Below are 19,451 nucleotides of genomic sequence, written 5' to 3'. Positions count from 1 at the left end.
CTCTGCTGCCTGCTTTAATGGGATCTGTAGATCAGGATCACCACAGGCAAATGCGCACAAGATGGGTGCCCACACAGAGCAACATGACAGGTCATGAAGAGGCCTCTCCACCCACCAAAATGCTGCCCTCAAAAACAAAGGAAATGAAATACACAAAAACACAGAGAAATCAAACTAGCCATCTGCTTGGATGGACAAGATAGATAGCTAGCCAGCCATGGAATATGAAGTGAGTTTCTGTGCTGTCTCTCCAAGCCCCCATGGCACCCCATTCTCAGCCCAAAGACATCAGTTCCACTACTAGATAAAGCATGCCTAAAGTTTTTTTTTCAAAAGTAATGCTTTTCCTAGATTCCACATAAATGCATTAATATACGATATTTGTTTTTGTCTTTCTGACCTGCTTCACTCTGTATCACAGACACTAGGTCCATCCATGTCTCTACAAATAACCCTATTTCATTTCTTTTAGTGGCTGGGTTAATATTCCACTGTAAAACATGTACCACATCTTCTTTATCCATTCATCTGTTGTTGAACATTTAGATTGTTTCCGTATCCTGGCTAATGTAAATAGTGTTGCAATAAACATTGTGGAATCTAGAAAAATGATACTGATGAATATAGTTCCAGGGCAGGAATGGAGATGCAGACTTAGAGAACGGACTTGTGGACACAGGCAGGGAAGGGGAGGAGGGGATGGCCTGGGACATTAGGATTGACATATATACACCACCATGTATAAAACAGCAAGTGGGAACCTGCTGTAAAGCACAGGAAGCTCAACTCGGTGCTCTGTGATGACCTGTGATGACCTAGAAGGGTGGGAAGAGTTGAGGTACAGTAGCATCCAACAATGTTGAGTGAATGAGCTGACAGACTCTTTATAGTTTGTTTTCTCATCCTTTAGATGGGCACTATAGCAGTCTTTCTCACAGATTAACTGTGAGGAATAAAAGAAATATTAGAAAGTGCTTGCTAATAAACAGTAAGATCACTGAGGCTGCTAAAATCATTTTCTAATCATAAAGTTAGTATTTCCAAGCATAAACGTAGTGTGTTCATGTAGAACAGGTATTGTCAAACTCTTATAGGGTCTCTGTGCTTAGTCGCTCAGTCATGTCCAACTCTTTGCGACGCCATGGACAGTAGCCCGCCAGGCTCCTCTGTCCATGGGGATTCTCCAGGCAAGAAGACCGGAGTGGATCGCCATTCCCTTCTCCAGGGGATCTTCCCTGCTGAGGGATCAAACCCAGGTCTCCTGCATTGCAGGCTGATTCTTTACCATCCGAGCCACCTGGGAAGCCTAAGAGTGGTGGAGTAGGTATCTTCAGAAATCTCCCTCTCTAGCCATTTAGAGCCATTTTCATATTGTTCTTTGTATAGAAGATTTCATTTTAAAAAGTTCTGTTGCTTTAAAATCAGTGAACAATCCAGCATTTTTAAAGTTGAGAGTCCTACTTTCCCAAGTTGATGCCATTAATGAGAAATTGAGAACAGATTCTGAAGTTGCTTTAACCACTAATCCAGAGCCTTTTGCTACAAGAAAACATGCCTTCTTTCTGTTTTTAAAGTTGAAAATGTAATTAAAATTTCTTAATTTGACTTCCATTTATTTAAGTGAACTTTGGGTAGGATATGGACCTGAGCTTGCTCTTTAGATGAGAAAGGTTCTGGCTAAGCAAGTGAATAAAGACTTCAAAGAGATACCTTTTACCTAGTTTAAGAAAATACAAGATTCCTTAGAGATGCTTTTCTGTAAAAGCAAGCCATCATTTCTAAGAGGAATGCTTTAACATACTGATTGCAAGTCATTCTTATCTAAAGCAGCTCTTAACTGAGCAATACTTAGCCAGTCTTCTCTTCTCCCCGTCCTCTTGAAAGTAATAATGAAAAACTCTTCCCCCTTTCCTTTTCAATTTAATAGTATGAGAAGTTGATTTATGAGATTAATAACTGCATCATGTTGAATGTCTCCTTTGAGCTCGGCTCTGATTTAGGCTCTGTGAACTATAATTATCTCAAATTTTCACAACAGTCTTTAGATGCTACTTCTGAAGGACTGATGTTGAAGCTGAAACTCCAGTACTTTGGCCACCTGATGTGAAGAGCTGACTCATTTGAAAAGACCCTGATACTGGGAAGGATTGAGGGCAGGAGGAGGAGGGGATGACAGAGGATGAGATGGTTGGATGGCATCACCAACTCAGTGGATGTGAGTTTGGGTGAACTCCGGGAGTTGGTGATGTACAGGGAGGCCTGATGTGCTGCGGTCCATGGGGTTGCAAAGAGTCGGACATGACGGAGCAACTGAACTGAACTGTTTTAAATCTGTCCTGTGGCTCAGAGTGAAGTGAAAGTCGCTCCGCTGGGTCTGACTCTTTGCGACCCCATGGACTGTAGCCCACCAGGCTTCTCTGTCCATGGGATTCTTCAGGCAAGAATACTGGACTGGGTTGCCATTTCTAGTAAAGTAATGTGTATTCCATATACACCTACGGAAGGGCAGAGCTGGGATTCAGATCCCAGGTGTATCTGACTCAGAAATTCATGTTCTTTCCATTACATCACACTGCCTTAATTATATTCAGTCAAAAACTTGCTAGATTCTGAGGAAGGAAATGGCAACCCACTCCAGTATGCTTGCCTGGTAAATCCCATGGACAGAGGAACCTGGCGGGCTACATTCCATGGGGTCGCATGGAGTCAGAACACAACTTAGCAACTAAACTGCCTTGCAAAATATAATAAAAGTACTGGTTTAAAAAAAGAATTTACTAGTTTCTGAAATATTTACTTTCCTAATAGGAATATATTGGGAAGTTAATTCTAAGCTTGCCCTTTAAATGATTACCAAGGGGTGGATCCATGGCCCCTGAAACTTATACACTTCAGTGCTCTCTTTATAAAAGAATTTAAAATTAGTTTTCAGGTCTTGGAAGGAGCTTCTGCAAGTTTAAACCTCACTAGATTCAAAGTGTGTGTACCTCTTGCGTGCAAGTTATAAGAACTTTAACTCAATGGAATCCTATGTTGTTCAGTAAAATTGGACTATATATAGTGCTTAAGGGGGTCCTAGTGTGTATTGACTTTAATAAAGTGGTCAAAATCATAGCCTATAAGAAAGATACATTAGTTAATGTATTTCTAAGTTAACACTTTGCTTTTTAAGTTGAAGATTCATAGAAGATTCATAGTACACATTGTTAAACTTTTTTCATTTATTAGAAATTTATCTTGTTAAATATTTCAAAAAAGTGATTCCTTGAAGTTAGTGTGTTTAAATACTTTTATATATAATTTTTTGTGTCTCAGAATATACTAAGAAGTGTAGGTTAAATAGTGTATGAATCTTGGAGTACAAGGATCAGATACTTTAAAATAGTTTGCTTTTCTTCATGGTATATGCAAATGAGATATGAAAGAAGTGTATTACTTTGATGAGCGTTGTTCGGTCACTAAGTCATGTCCAGCTCTTTGTAGAGGACATGGTTTCCCTGTCTTTCGCTATTTCTCAGAGTTTGCTCAAACTCATATCCATTGTGTGGGTGATGCTATTCAACCATCTCATCCTTTGTTGCCTCTTCTCCTTCCCTCAGTCTTTACCAGAATCAAGGTCTTTTCCAATGAGTTGCCTCTTGGCATCCAGTGGCCACAGTATTGGAGCTTCAGCCTCAGTCCTTCCAGTGACTATTCAGGACTGATTTCCTTTAGGATTGACAGCTTCAGGAGACTCAAGGGTTGTCTTCAGCACCACCATTTGAAAACATCAATTCTTGGACTCTCAGTCTTCTTTATGGTCCAACTCTCACATCCATGCATGACTTCTGGAAAAACCATAGCTTTGACTCAATGAACCTCTGTCAGCAAAGCGATGTCTGCTTTTTTTTTTAGTATGTGTCATTTGTCATAGCTTTTCTTTCCAGGAGCAAGCGTCTTTTAATTTTATGGCTGCAATCACTGTCTGTGGTGATTTTGGAGCCCAAGAAAATGAAATCCATCATTGTTTCCACTTTTTCCCCATCTGTTTGCCTTGAAGTGATGGGACTGGATGCCATGATCTTAGTTTTTTGAATGTTAAGTTTTAAGCCAGCCTTTTCACTCTTTTGACCCTCATCAAGAGACTCTTTAGTTCCTCTTCGGTTTCTGCCATTAGAATGGTATTATCTGCATATCTGAGGTTGTTGAGATTTCTTCTGGCAATCTTGATTCTAGTTTGGGATTCATCCAGTCCAGCATTTCACATGGTGTACTCTGCAGATAAATAAGCAACGTGACGGTATACGGCCTTGATGTACTCCTTTTCCAATTTTGAACTAGTCCATTGTTCCATGTTCGGTTCTAATTGTGGCTTCTTGACCAGGTTTCTCAGGAGGCAGGTTAGGTGGTCTGATATTCCCATCTCTTGAAGAATTTTCAAGTTTGTTGTGATCTTGGTTCATGCTGTTGAAGCCTAGCTTGAAGGATTTTGAGCATTACCTTGCTATCATGTGAAATGAGAGTTTGAACATTTTTTGGAATTGGCCTTTCTTTGGGATTGGAATAAAAACTGACCTTTTCCAGTCCTGTGGCCACTGCTGAGTTTTCCATATTTGCTGGCATATTGAGTGCAGCAGCGCTTTAACAGCAGCATCTTTTAGGATTTGAAATAGCTCAACTGGAATTCCCCCACCTCCACTAGCTTTGTTTGTAGTAATGCTTCCTAAGACCCTCTTGACTTCACGTTCCAAGATGTCTGGCTCTCGTGCATGACGGCACCATTGTGGTTATCTGAGTCCTTAAGACCTTTTTTTGTACAGGTCCTCTGAGTATTCTTGCCACCTCCTGAAAGCAGATCTCTTCTGCCTCTGTTAGATCCTTGCCGTTTCTGTCCTTTATTGTGCCTGTGTTTGTATGAAATATTCCCTTGATATCTCCAGTTTTCTTGAAAAAATCTCTAGTAATGTATTTGCTCCTGTTTGTTTTCATATTTTAATTGTTAAAAGCTAAAAAGGCTAGAGAGAATCTGTTCTAAATCTTATGTAATAGACGGGGAAGCGGAGAACTGGAGAGGATTTACCCAGAGGATTCTCATGACTTGAATTTACAGAAGAACCATGACTTAAAAGCCTGGTTTCTGGTTAAAAACTCTTTTCTCTAGGCCAAACTAAAGAAAAGCATATAGCCTTGGTAATTTGGTGTTAACATTAGCCTATGAATTATTAGTTGATTTTGTAGTATCAGACACTCAGGTGATTTGAGTTAACATGGTTTAACAGAAGGTTCCTTAGCTCAGGACACATGGATTCCTTCATTGCTTTAACTAACTGAATAATTTTGGATAAACGCTCTAGCTTCAGTTTCTTCATTTGTAAAATTAAGAGGTTTTAAATTGGGGTTTCCTTAGGCTCATTTCTGTTCTTAAAATTTCAGTCTAGAAACTGAATGCTGGTGTGTTCTCCCGTGCCTTAGAACATTCTGTGATGTTGCAAATGTCACCTGTCTTTTCAGCTTTAGAATTTCTTTAGAATAAGAATGGTATGTTTCAGTGATGATGATTAAATGATTAGATGATGATTAAATGCTAATACGAAGGAGCGGAAAAGTTGATTATGTTCTTACATACTTCTTTTTTTGTAAGTTGGTAGTTTTAGAGCAGTTTTGAGATGTGTTGTCAGATTTTTGTAATAATTTTATGAGCTAGGCCTTTTGCTGCATTATCACATTTGGTTTATAGTTAGAGTCATTCAAAGACAAAACTAAGCAACTGTGGCAGCTTATACTGTTATACTCCCCCCACCCCCCCTTTGGATTATGTGTAGCTTATTCTGGTGTAAACTAATTTATTTAATTAAATTTAATTAATTTATTTAATTTAATGGTGTAAACAGTGTATACAGCTGTACACATTATTTCCCAACCCAGGGAACGAACCCAGGTCTCCGGCATTGCAGGTGGATTCTTCACCAGCTGAGCCACAGGGGAAGCCCACACATTATCATAGTTTTAGAAAAACTGGGTTTACCCACTAAGAATAAAACTTTATAGAGATGAAGCTACAGAGAAGAAAGGATTGTCATTTTTTAATTGAAATTCATAGTTTTAGATTGTAGGATAGAAATATGAAACTCAGACATGCGTTTAGACATGAAGTATTTCTGTCTGAAGCATTGCTATTACTACTTTGGGATTCCATCCAAAATATATGATTCTTGCTTTTCTATTATTTTCGTTTTCCGGGTAGATGTTTAAAGAGTTGGTTTATACTCATGACCTCTTATTGTTAATGTTTGGGATTTAATTGTATATTAAGAAAATAGGAAATGTTTTTATTTTAAATTGTTGATCTTATAGGTGTAATAACTAATTTTCTGAACAAGGAGAGTCTTTGAAGAGTTCCAGTGAATATAAATGTTGTATTCTCTGGATAAAAGGTGTTTCAGAATGCCGAGTAACACGTCTTTATCAGAGAAGTAGCACCAATAGAATAGTGATAGCCTTCTTGACTCAATGAAAATATGTAACAGTTGCATCTTACTTGTTGTGGTCCTTATCAGACTATGACATGTTATACATTTTTTCACATAAAATCACTCACAGAGATAACAGTTGAAAGAATATTGTTCATACTTGTTGTCAGTTGTGACTTGACTTTACAGGCTAATCTGAAAACTTAACCTACGTTTCTGAAAGAAATTATTTCAAAATTTTAAATTGATTTTTGAACAGCACTCATGTTGAGAACTGAAATGCAGATTATAATAATTGAACCTTCTGTTGATGATTTAGCTTTCTCTTTATAAATGTTACTGTTGTGTAATTTAGTGATGTTAGATGCCAGTTGAGTGTAGATCAGACTTAATTTGTAATTTCATAGTATTGTTTCAGGCTACTGTGCTTTTCTAATTGATACTCTTTCTTTCCTTCCTTGACATCGGTCGTTACTTTTGGCAGCACAATTCCAGCACAGAAGGCTGTGTGTTTCTTCTTTGTAGGAAAGAAAGAAATTTATTGAGCAAGGGTTATATGTCAGATGCTTTCACAAACTTTCTTAATTGCTGCACAGTATACCATCTTCTCCCATTTCTCTTCTTACAAGCAGATGAGGAAAGTGAAGTTGGAAAGTTTAAATAACTTGCCCAAAGTCTGAGTGTGTCCCACTGCGCTGTTTTCCTCAAAGCTTGGATCTGTGACTATCTTTTTGGTGGTTGAGGATACTTAAAGATTAAGTGATGAGCAAATGGGATTATTGTAGACATCATAAGTCGTTGTGTAGCCGTGGGTCATCAAATAAAATTCATCATTATTACTAACTCTTAACGGGAATGCCTTCACATTATCTAGGCATCATGACATGTATTAAAAAGGATATGGTAAAATAAGAGAACAGACTTGATATTACTTTGAGATGCTTATAATCTGGGAGGGAGTGTCCTTACAGAATTTATGGTTTTAGTTATATTTGTCTAGAATATTGCCATTCCACAGATACTTGTACCAAAGCAACTTTTTTTTTTTTTTTGAAGCTGAAGCTCAAAATTAAGATCAAGCATTTTTCCTTGTTTATTTTTTTCTAGCTGTGTCATTCTGAATTGCCTGGAATTTCGAAGGGGGGAATTCTCACCCTTTTCCCCCCACCCACCCTGTTCTAAATTTCTTGTTGAAAATTACTCACAGGGGACTAAAGACTTCTTGTCCTCTATGTGTAGTGAATGTGAAGAAGACAGTTTTCTTCATTTTAGTTTTAATTGGCTCATGCTGCGGTTCTCCAGCTCTCAGTAATTACAGAACTTTCAAGATGTGTAAGTATATAATAGACTGACATCCTTTTAAGTGTAGCATTTTGAAGGTTATGTTTTTATATCTTTTAATGTAGATGAAAAGACAGATGTTTGTGAAAGAAAAGAGATTGTTAGTGTTATTTTTTCTTATTTATACTTACTAGCAGGGACATTATAATCCTGGATTGGGTACAGGTAAGGGAGTAAAGGTCACTGTTTTTTTTCTTTTCTCTTTTTATTACTCTTTGAAGGTCACTTAAAAAAAATTAATTTATTTATGGCCACACGGCATGTGAAATCTTAGTTCCCCAACAAGGGATCGAAGCCATGCCCTGTGCATTGGGAGCTTGAGTCGTAAGCACTGGACAATCAAGGAAGTCCCTTTTTTTTTTTTTTTTTTTAATATTTTATTTTATTTGTTTGAAGGTCAGTTTTAAAAAATAGTGTTAATTTGGTTTCTAAGAGGTCTCAGTAAACCTTTCTTTTCTTGCTAAATGAATTTATTTTGCTGAACACTTTGTAACTTGAACTTGTTGGGGAAGCATGCAGTATGTTCCTAAAATTGTGTGTGCTTGGTTGTGTCTAACTCTGTGACCCCATGGACTGTAGCCTGTCAGGCTACTCTCTTCATGGCATTCTCCAGGCAAGAATACTGGAGTGGGTTGGACTTCCTACTCCAGGGGATCTTCCCAACACAGGGATTGAACCCGTGTCTCTTCCATTGGCAGGCAGGTTCTTTACCACTGAGCCACCTGAGAAGCTCCATGTACCTGAAATTAGCAAACATTAAATGTGTATATAGATGTGTATGTGTGTGCATTTTATTCTTTTGCTGAAGCATTGTTAGCACATTGCTGAGTGTATTTGCAGTTATTGCAACTTGAGTAAGTCGGTTTCTCCAATGCGATTAAAATTCTACTCAAATAATTTGGAAAGTTACTTTAAAGTGTTAGGGCTTTTAAATGACTCTGGTGTTTTTTAGTGGTTGACATTGATGACTTCAGAGTTTAACATTTAGTCCTTTTAACTTTCACTGACAGTTAAAGTTGTGTTCTCTATCAAAGATGGGTGAGACATTCATGGCATCAATTCATCACCAGTGTAGTTATCTGGCCACTGTTGTTGACATGTTCACTGATGCCAAGACCAAAGCATGTGGGAACCTGCACTTGAAGTGTATTTCCTTGGGTTTATTGTTTTTGGACTTACTTGATTTAGGGAAAGATTATAGTTGTGGGCTCCTCCTGAAGAGCCTTTTTATCCACTGTTTTTCTCCTAGTTAACATTAACTAATAAAATTAATGATTAAACATCCTTCTGAGTCATTTAGTTAGGTGAGTGGGAAAATCTGAAAATACTTGATATATGAAATTTGAGAATCCTTTGTACATTATTTGGAAAAGGTAGTTGATTATTTTAAGATTAAAATTACACTATTACATAAGCACATTAAAATATTTCTGTTTCATTGTGCTTAGTAAACTCAAATGTTTGTGTTTTCAAAATTGCATTGGTATAACATAGGTAAAACAGCATTCCCCAGACATTTGTTTATGGCCTTCTAAGTGACATTGAAGAAAAATGCACAGTCCCTTAAGTATCTCATAGTCTAATGGAGGAAAAAGATTTGTAAATGGATAATTATGGAGTAGTATGTGAGTGTAGGGAGAAGGCAATGGCACCCCACTCTGGTACTCTTGCTTGGGAAATCCCATGGACGGAGGAGCCTGGTAGGCTACAGTTCATGGGGTCGTGAAGAGTCAGACACGACTGACCGACTTCACTCTCACTTTTCACTTTCATGCACTGGAGAAGGAAATGGCAGCCCACTTAAGTATTCTTGCCTGGAGAACCCCAGGGACGGGAGTCTGGTGGGCTGCCGTCTATGGGATCACACAGAGTTGGACACGACTGACGTGACTTAGCAGCAGCAGCATGTGAGTGTAGTGATAGATATAACCTGAGTGTTATGAAAAAGTTGAGAAAGAGTTGTTAGCTTTGCTTGAGGATTTCAGGGAGAGATTTTTGGAGGATGTGACACTTGAACTGTGTTCAGAAGCTGTATAAGATATCAAGAGGCAGAAGAGGGGCGTATAAAGAAGACATGAGAGGGTGGTGTGTGGAAGGGAGGTATGGCAGTGCAGGAAGTGAATGTAAGATAGGTTGCAGTGAGTGACAGATGAAGTAGGCATAGACTGGATCATCAAGTGTTGTGTTCGCTTTTTAAAGGGCCACTGCCTCCTCCCACCCGTGCTAATAGGAGCTGGGTTTTGAACAGGGCTGTGATGCTCATGTGTTTTATTTTAAAGGGTGGATTTTGAGGAAAATAGTTTCTAAAAGGTTTTTAGAGTTCAGTTCATGATGCCTGGAAGACTGTTGCAGTCATCTAGAAGAAAGTTTTAGGGCAGCAGTATTCAGGATGAAAGATTGGAAGCATGTTTGAGAAATCTCTTGAGCCTGATGTTGGTAGCCCTTGGTGATTGGATGAGAGAGAGGAAAGAAGAAAAGTTAAGGCTTATGCTTTCAGCTTGTATAACTAGGTGGTTTGTGTTGGCCACTACTGAACTAGAGAATACAGAAAGATTTGGGTGGGTTTGAAGAGTGAGTTTACCAGAAAGTTTGGACATGATAAATTTGATTTGTGTCTGGAGGATTTTGTTGGGCATGTCCAGCATACCATAGTTTAGACTTTGGGATTACTTCTTGGCTGGCAGTATAGATTTGGGAGTAATTAACACGTTAGCCACTAATTTATCTTCTTTGAGATACGGACCAAACTTCTTCAGAAATCTGGTAAGAGCTATTGACCCACCATCCAGAAAAGAAGTGCACACACAAAATTTTGCAAAATTTTCTATGCAGTTTTAGGGGACTCCAGAATCCATTGCCAGTCTAAAACTTTGTACATTTTATTTATTTATTTTTTTTTTTCAGTTTAAACAAGAAGTTTATTTAAACAACAAGACGCTTGACTTGAAGGGAAAACTATGTAGGATTCATTTCTTTTAGAGTAATTTATCCCTACTTAAAGACAGATTGCCCTACATGTAACAGCTACGTACAAAAAAGTTATAAAATTGTCCTTGGTTTTACAATGATAAATGAAAAACATTAAAATTCTCCAATCGAACAAGGTATGCAAGAATTTTTATGTTGTTCTTTTTTTTTGTTAAACAGTGAGAGCAAAATAACTTACTGGAATATAAAGATAAGAGCTGATGAGCATGCCACTAATGGAGAAAAGGGGGTATTTTCACAGAATCAGTATTTTTCCCCATCCCATCTCCATTTGATGTCGATCAAAACATACCATTGGCCATTTAGTTAAAAAAAAAAAATGCAATATGCTTGTGCACATACACCAGTTACTTTATGTACAATAAAGGAATGGGGAAGGGGAAAATGAAAGAATAGAGAAACTATACTGTAGTAGTCAGGATGTGGTGGAACCAAATTGCGGTTTTCTAATTGAGAATGTCTTCTTGGTCTGAAGGAACAGAATTCTGGAGTAAAGTAGCAGGTTCCCTTTTTAGTAGACACCCCCTGTCTGCTGCTGGAATACATCAATTGTATCTTCCATCTTCCATCTCCAACTGTGCAGGTGTGTCTGTTTCATTGATTGGCTGCCCGTCAAATCGGAATCTGATCTGCCTCATTGACAAACCCTGTCGTTCACAATAGGCTTTCATTAGTTTACTAAGTGGTGTATGCCTCTTAATCTTAAACTGCACCACAGAACCATCCTGCCTCGCCACCTTCAAATTAATATGATCGTTGTTCTCAGTCTTGACTCCTTCCTTGGGCTTTTCGTCCGCCATGGCGAGCGCCGGAGTCTCCTCAGCTGCCGCTTCACAAAAGAGGTACCAGGTCCGCACGGAACGAGCACACAAGCAGCACCAGGAGCGGCAGAAGAAGGTGGCGGCAGCGGTGGAGGAGAGTAAAACTTTGTACATTTTATTTATTTACTTATTTTTTATCTTTATAAATACTTTATAGTTGCCAGGTGGAATACTGAAATTTACATATTACTTTGAAGACAACTAATTTACAGCTCACTGAAATATATATAAAAGAAGTCTCAGACATAAGGGACGGGTAGGAAACCTGAAATGCTGTCACTTAATCTACCTCCAGGAGCTTTGGGGCTCGCAGGTTGATCTGACCTTGAGTCAGCTTAGACACTGTGCATGACCAGGTTGTCCATCTTACCAAAGTCAAAGCATTCTTTAATTCTAGGCCTTCTGACAGATGCCAACATGTCTTCATTAAAGAATACTTTTTTCGTCTTACGAATACTGGAAATGTGTGAAGAAAGCAAGCATTAAAGGAGTGAAAGAAGTCTGGAAACAAGCAGGAAGAGATCTTTAATAGAAAAAAAGAGAGTGTGAGAATCCTATCGCTCTGAGCAGTCAGAATTGGGGATTTCTTAGAATGCTAGATGTTTATCCTCCTAAGTCTTCATTGATTTTGTTTGTAATATAAAGATGCCTTGTATTGCTTTCTGATTCAGTCATTTCTTAGTAAGATTTCATTGCAGAACTTCGTAAAACTTTGTACATTTTAGAATCCTGGGATTGTTCATAGTAGTTGGGACCATTATGATGAATGGAAATGCATGCGGACCCAGTGCAGAGTGAATAGAAGAACCAAGGACAGAACTCTAGGGATTAAAATCATGTAAATGACACTGGAAGAATAGGCGATATGAAGTAGGAGGATACTGTTTTTGAAAGAAGGCGACATTTTATTGACTTGCATTTAGCATAGTTGTGCTCTTGTTCAGTCCCTTAAGTTGTGTCTGACTTTTAGGCTTCCTTGTGGACTATGGCCCACTGGAAACAGTGGCAGACTTTATCTTCTTCGGCTTCAGAATCACAGTTGTGTTCTTAAGGTACTTTTGTTTTAGCTGTTTGTTTGCTAAGCTTGAAAAACTATGTTTTTTCCCTGACATTTGATTTCTGTAGATGAGAGTTTAAGAGATCCTGTCACTGTTGGTCAGCATGTGAGGGATTATATAGTAGTCCCTTAGTGTCCGTGGGGGACTGGTTATAGGACCCCTGAAGATACCAGGATCTGAGGGTGCTCAGTGAAGTGAAAGTCGCTCAGTTATGTCCGACTCTTTGCAACCCCATGGATTATCCTATACAGTCCGTGGAATTCTCCAGACTGAAATACTGGAGTGGGTAGCCTTTCCTTTCCAACCCAGGGATTGAACCCAGGTCTCCTGCATTGCAGGTGGATTCTTTACCAGCTGAACCACCAGGGAAGCCCAAGAATACTGGAGTAGGTAGCCTATCCCTTCTGCAGCAGATCTCACCGACCTAGGGATCAAACCGGGGTCTCCTGCATTACAGGCGGATTCTTTACCAGCTGAGCTGTCAGGGAAGCCCTTGAAGGTGCTCAAGTCCCTTGTATACGATGCCAGAGTACAGTCTGCTCTGTATCTGTGAGTTCCATAGATATGGAGGGCTGGCTATATGGTGCCCTGGCCTGGGCTGAATTTACCAATATTTGCATTTAATCCTCGTGATAGTCTTTTGAGATAGATGTTGTTATTAAATTAAACCCACTTTAAAGTGAGGAAATAAAGGTTTGTTGTTTGTTAGTCACATTCCACTCTTCTGCTACCCCGTGTACTGTAGCTCCTCTGTCTAAAGGATTCTCCAATACTGGATTGCCATTTCTTCCTCCAGGGGATCTTCCCAACCCATGGATCAAGCCCACATGTCGTGCATTGGCAGGCGGATTCCTTACCAGTGAGCCACTAGGGAAACCTCAATAAAGATTTAGAGAAGTTAAGTAATTTTGCACAGCGTTGCATGGCTTGTGCATTTAGCAAAGCCATGACAAATCTAGGCATGGTGGGCAGCAAAATCTGTGTTCTCTACTATTAATAATAAACTGTACTGTGTTTACCAAGATTGTCAGTGATTACTGATAGTACTGCTTTACCCAGTTAGCACAGAGGGATGGGAGGTGAGTCCAGTGATTTGAAAATATGGATTCTGACTCCAGCTCTCTGATTTTGGGGTAAGTCATTTAACTTCTCTGGGTCTGTTTTTGTCTTTGTTTGAGCATTTTTATGCTTCAGCAGTCACGAGAAGAAACATTTTGTCCTGTGTCTTCACCTCTACCTATAATGCACAAATACTGAGGAAAATATACATGAACTTCTTGGATTTTAAAATAATTTGTATATGTGAGAAATGATTCTTTCATTATAATGTAAGAGCATTTGTACAGTACTTGAAACTTATTAGTTTATCTTAGTAACTTCTACATTTTATACTAAAAGTATCTTAAAAATACTTTACTTTCTAATAGAAAATTTAGTAATTCATGCTGAGTAGAGACCCTTCTATATGTTATTTTTAGCTTCCATGGGATCTTTGTTACAGAGCCTGAAAAGATCATTTAAGGTTTTGCTGAACTTTTATTTAGCAGTATAATTATCTCTGGCATTTTCAGTCCACAGTAACTGCTCTTTCTTTGTTTCGAACATTCTTCTTTGTATGTTCAGTATTTAACCTCAGGAATGGTGTCTTAGTCTGCCTTATTGTAACCTCTATATATACTGTCAGCAAACTGTTAAAAAAAAAACACATTTCACATGTATGGACTGTTCGAGGCCATCATTATCACATTGTCTTGTGGCCTTTATTTGTGCAAAGTTGTAAAAAGCCACATCTTATTTATATTTTATATGGATGGCATCCTCTGTATGAGGGTATCAAATAGGTTGTAGTTTAGATATAACAGTAAAGTCTCTTAAGGCTGTTTCATAGCAGTCTCTGATAGACCTGGATTTGAATAAAGTTTGAGAAACAAGATAGTTGTTGTTTTCTAAAGAGTTCATTTTAAAGCTCTCCAGAAAAGATTAGAAATAATAAGACTTAGTTTGAGTCATCTGCCTAAGAATCCTTTTGACTGGGAGTTGAACTTGTTTGACTGAAAAAACTGTTTTTGCCTGCCTACTCCTTCCTCTTTTCACATTCATACCCGTTGGACAGGACTTGAAGAGGATTCTTTTTTCTTTTTTTTTTTTAATGTCTTAAAAAAAAATCTCTTTCTTTATTGAGATAAGCTGTACCTATTAAACATATGCAACTTGATGAGCTTGGAGGTAAGTATTCATTTGTGAAGAGATTGCAATATATGCAATAAATATATCCATCACCTCCAAATTTTCTTCCAGCCCTGTTTGGAGAGGATTTTATTAGTTAAGTATCTTATCCATTTCAAGTCAGAAGTAGACATGAATCAGATGAGTAATTGATGTAGTGTTTCCCCGGTTGTAACAGAGAACTTGTAGGTTTTATGTGGCTGCTTACTGAGAGATAAGTAGAAAATTTATCAACAAGTGTTTATTAAATGCCAGGTATTATTTTAATGGCTGAGTTTATTCAGTAGTGAGGAAAATCCCTGCTTTCATGGAACTGATATTTGACTGGGAAGAGAGGGGCCAGGAAAAGAAATAATGTGAGGTTGGAATTTGATGGTCACTAGTAGGAGGGACGGGCTTCCCTGGTGGCTCAGTGGTAAAGAATCTGCCTGCCAATCAATGCAGGAGACATGGGTTCCATCCCTGGGTCAGGAAGGATCCCCTGGAGAAGGAAATGGCAACCCACTCCAGTATTCTTGCCTGGGAAACCCCATGGACAGAGGATCATGGTGGACTACTGTCCATGGGGTTGCAGAGAGTGGGAGACGACAGCAGCAAGTAGGAGGAGGCTGCTGCTTTAAATAGAGTAGATAGTTAAAACTTCATTTTAAGGTGACTTCATTAAAGGTTGAGCAGCGTTAGTGTTTGATAAGGGCATGAGCCGTGCAGATATCTGGGGGAAGGCCATTTCCAGACAGAGAGAATAGCAAAAACCACCTTGAAGTGAACTTGTTAATCATGTTCCAAGGAATAACAAGGAGGCTGGTAGGGCTGGAATAGACAGAGCAAGGAAGAAGGATAGATGAAGTCAACAGAGATTATCGGGTCAATTAAGAGTTGGTAGGATAGTGCTTAGGACTCTGACTTTAACTCCAAGAGAAGTCACCCACCGAGGGTTGTGAGCAACCAAGTGACATGATTTGGCTTGTTTTCAGAAGGGTCACTCGGATTGCTTTATGATAGTGGGCCAAGAGCAGAAATAGACCAATTAGGAGACTGTTGTAGTAATCTGAGAGATAATGGTGGTTTGGACTAGATTAGTAACAGAGGAAGAAGTGAGGACTTAGTTTCGGGTGCATTCTGAAGATCAGTTCAGTTGCTCAGTTGTGTCTGACTGTTTGTGATGCCACGGACTGCAGCATGCCAGGCTGTCCAGGATGGACAGGAGGTCCATCATCAACTTGCAGAGCTTGCTCAAACTCATGTCCATGAAGTCGGTAATGCCATCCAACCATCTCATCCTCTGTCATCCCCTTCTCCTCCTGCCTTCAGTCTTTCCCGGCATCAGGGTCTTTTCCATTGAGGCATTTCTTTGTATCAGGTGGCCAAAGCATTGGAGCTTCAGCATCATTCCTTCCAATGACCATTCAGGACCGATTTCCTTTAGGAGGGACTGTTTGATCTCCGTGCAGTTCAAGGGACTGTTAACGGTTTTCTCCAACACCACAGTTCAGAAGTATCAATTCTTCGGCACTCAGCTTTCTTTCTAGTCCAACTCTCATATCCATGCATGACTACTGGAAAAATAATAGGTTTGACTAGATGGACCTTTGTTGGCAAAGTGATGTCTCTGCTCTTCAATATGCTGTCTAGATTGGTCATAGCTTTTCTTCCAAGGAGCAAGTGTCTTTTAGTTTCATGGCTGCAGTCACCATCTGCAGTGATTTTGGAGCCCAAGAAAATAAAGTCTGTCACTCTTTCCATTGGTTTCCCATCTATTTGCCATGAAGTGATGGGACCAGATGCCATGGTCTTAGTTTTTTGAATGTTGAGTTTTAAGCCAACTTTTCCATTCTCCTCTTTAACTTTCATCAAGAAACTCTTTAGTTCGTCTTCACTTTCTGCCGTAAGGGTGGTGTTATTTGCATATCTGAGGTTATTGATACTTCTCTGGCAGTCTTGATTCCAGCTTGAGCTTCATCCAGCTGGCATTTCACAGATTGAAAAAACAGGGCAACAGTATACCACCTTGACGTATTCCTTTCCTAATTTGGAACCAGTCAGTTGTTCCATGTCTGGTTCTTTTTTTTGTTTTCTTTTCCCCATGTCTGGTTTTTTCTGTTGCTTCTTGCCTTGCATACAGGTTTCTCGGGAGGCAGGTGAGGTGGTCTGGTATTCCCATCTCTTTCAGAATTTTCCACAGTTTGTTGTGATCCACACAGTCAAAGGCTTTGGCCTAGCTATTAAAGCAGAAGTAGATGTTTTTCTGGAACTTTCTTGCTCTTATGATGATCTAGCAGATGCTGGCAATTTGATCTCTGGTTCCTCTGCCTTTTCTAAATCCAGCCTGAACATCTGGAAGTTCTTGGTTTATGTACTGTTGAAGTCTCGCTTGGAGAATTACTTGTCTCCAAGTAATTGTCTACAGTTGTCTACAAGTCTCGCTTGAGTATCACTTTGCTAGTGTGTGAGATGAGTGGAATTGTGCAGTAGTTTGAGCATTCTTAGGCATTGCCTTTCTTTGGGATTGGAATGAAAACTGACCTTTTCCAGTCCTGTGGCCACTGCTGTGAAGTTACTCAGTTGTGTCTGACTCTTTGTGACCCCGTGGACTGTAGCCCACCAGACTTCTCCATCCATGGAATTTTCTAGGCAAGAGTACTGGAGTGGATTGCCATTTCCTTCTCCAGGGGATCTTCCCAACCCAGGGATAGAACCCACGTCTCCCGCATTGCAGGTAGACGCTTTACTGTCTGAGCCACCAGGGACACTGCTGCGTTTTCAAAATTTGCTGGCATATTGAGTGCAGCATTTTCACATATCACCTTTTAGGATTTGAAAGAGCTCAGCTGGAATTCCATCACCTCCACTGCTTTGTTTGTAGTTATGCATCGTAAGGCCCACTTGACTTGGCACTCCAGGATGTCTGGCTCAAGGTGAGTGATCACACCATCGTGGTTATCTGGGTCATGAAGATCTTTTTTGTATAGTTCTTTTGTGTGTTCTTGCCATCTCTTCTTAGTATCTTCTACTTCTGTTAGGTCCATACTGTTTCTGTCCTTTATTGTGCCCATCTTTGTATGAAATGTTTTCTTGGTATCGGAATTTTCTTGAAGAGATCTCTAGTCTTTCCCATTCTATTGTTTTCCTCCATTTCTTTACGTTGATCACTGAGGAAGGCTTTCTTATCTCTTCTTGCTGTTCTTTGGAACTCTGCTTTCAGATGGGTATATATATCTTTCCTTTTCTCTTTGCCTTTTGCTTTTCATCTTTGGTTGGCTATTTGTAAGGCCTCCTTAGACAACCATTTTGCCTTTCTTTTTCTTGGGGGTAGTCTTGATTAGGAGAGATACGTTCTACACTTCATGGCTTGGCTGCTGTTGAGATTCACCTATATATTAAGCCACATTTATTGATAGGTTTATATCACATCACTTCGTATTTTGAGATCTTCAGGAATTATTTTTTAATGGCAATTTTAGGAAATCCCTGCCTGCTTGCTTAGTTGTGTCCGACTGTGACCCTTTGGAATGTAGCCCATCAGGCTCCTCCATCCATGGAGTTCTCCAGGCAGGAATACTGGAGTGGGTTTCCATTTCCTTCTCCAGGGAATATTCCCGACTCAGCGATCGAACCTGCGTATCCTGTGACTCCTGCATAGCAGGCGAATTCTTCACCTGCTAAGCCACTAGGATAGCCCATTTTTAGGAAAAACAGGATTTATGTAACTGGTAAAATTTGTAAAATGATAAGTTCCCATTATTATATATGTAGGGCTCTGAAAAATTCAAATGTTGTGAGAACTTCAATGCTATTTTTGATCATGGAAAATGTTGCCTATTTTTGTGAATACTTGGTTTCATCAGGTAAAACAAGCAGTATGTTTTGGAATTTAGAGCCAAGGAAAAGATAACTTAGTGAGTATCAAGTGGCTCTGGCAGTCTCAGGCATACCTTGTTTTACTGTGCTTTTGCTTTACTGCACTTAGCAGATAACTGCATTTTTTTTTTTTTTTTTTTACAAATTGAAGGTTTATGGCAACCCTTTTCAGTGTGTTTCTGATGAACATTCCTGATAGGTGGGAAGAGGTCAAAATACCAGTATTGACACAAGTTTGGTAGAAGTTAATTCCAACCCTCTTGGATGACTTTGAAGGGCTCACAGGGTGGAAGAAGTAACTTTAGATGTGGTGCGAGTAGCAGAAAAACTAGAATTAGTATTGGAACCTTAAATTGTGTTAGTCGTTCAGTTATGTCCAACTCTTTGTGACCGCAAGGACTGGAACCCGCCAAGCTTCTTTGTCCATGGTGTTCTCCAGGCAAGAATACTGGAGTGGGTTGTCATTCCCTTCTCCAGGGGAATCTTCCTGACCCAGGGATTGAACCTGCGTCTCCTGCGTTGCCAGCATCACAGGCAGATTCTTTATTGGCCGAGCTACCAGGGAAGCCTATGGGTGAACAAGGAAAATGGTTTCTTTCTTTGTTTTTTTTGTGGAAAATGGTTTCTTAAGATGAAATGTACTTCTGGTACAGATATTGTGAAGGCTGTTGACATGACAACGAAGGATTTTTTACATAAACTTAGTTGAT

The 19,451-nt window shown here is 39.3% G+C and overlaps 1 protein-coding gene and 1 long non-coding RNA gene across 2 annotated transcripts in view; one reads left to right on the top strand and one right to left on the bottom strand.

Moving 5' to 3' along the window:
• The first annotated feature begins 7,757 nt into the window (after positions 1 to 7,757).
• LOC122436469 overlaps positions 7,758 to 19,451 on the top strand; it is a 36,700-nt gene continuing 25,006 nt past the window's right edge. Inside the window, exon 1 of the long non-coding RNA XR_006268019.1 lies at positions 7,758 to 7,781. This is a non-coding gene — a long non-coding RNA (uncharacterized LOC122436469). The remainder of the gene's footprint in view (positions 7,782 to 19,451) is intronic.
• Positions 10,695 to 11,694, bottom strand: LOC122436462 (small ubiquitin-related modifier 2-like). The gene has a single exon (XM_043460256.1). It carries the CDS (start codon positions 11,576 to 11,578, stop codon positions 11,324 to 11,326), a length of 255 nt encoding a protein of 84 aa, XP_043316191.1. The 5' UTR covers positions 11,579 to 11,694; the 3' UTR covers positions 10,695 to 11,323.

Source organism: Cervus canadensis, chromosome Y (genome assembly GCF_019320065.1).
Source record: "Cervus canadensis isolate Bull #8, Minnesota chromosome Y, ASM1932006v1, whole genome shotgun sequence".
Classification (NCBI taxonomy): domain Eukaryota; kingdom Metazoa; phylum Chordata; class Mammalia; order Artiodactyla; family Cervidae; genus Cervus; species Cervus canadensis.
Note: the sequence above shows the minus strand (reverse complement) of the source record. Positions and strands in the feature narration are given on the sequence as shown.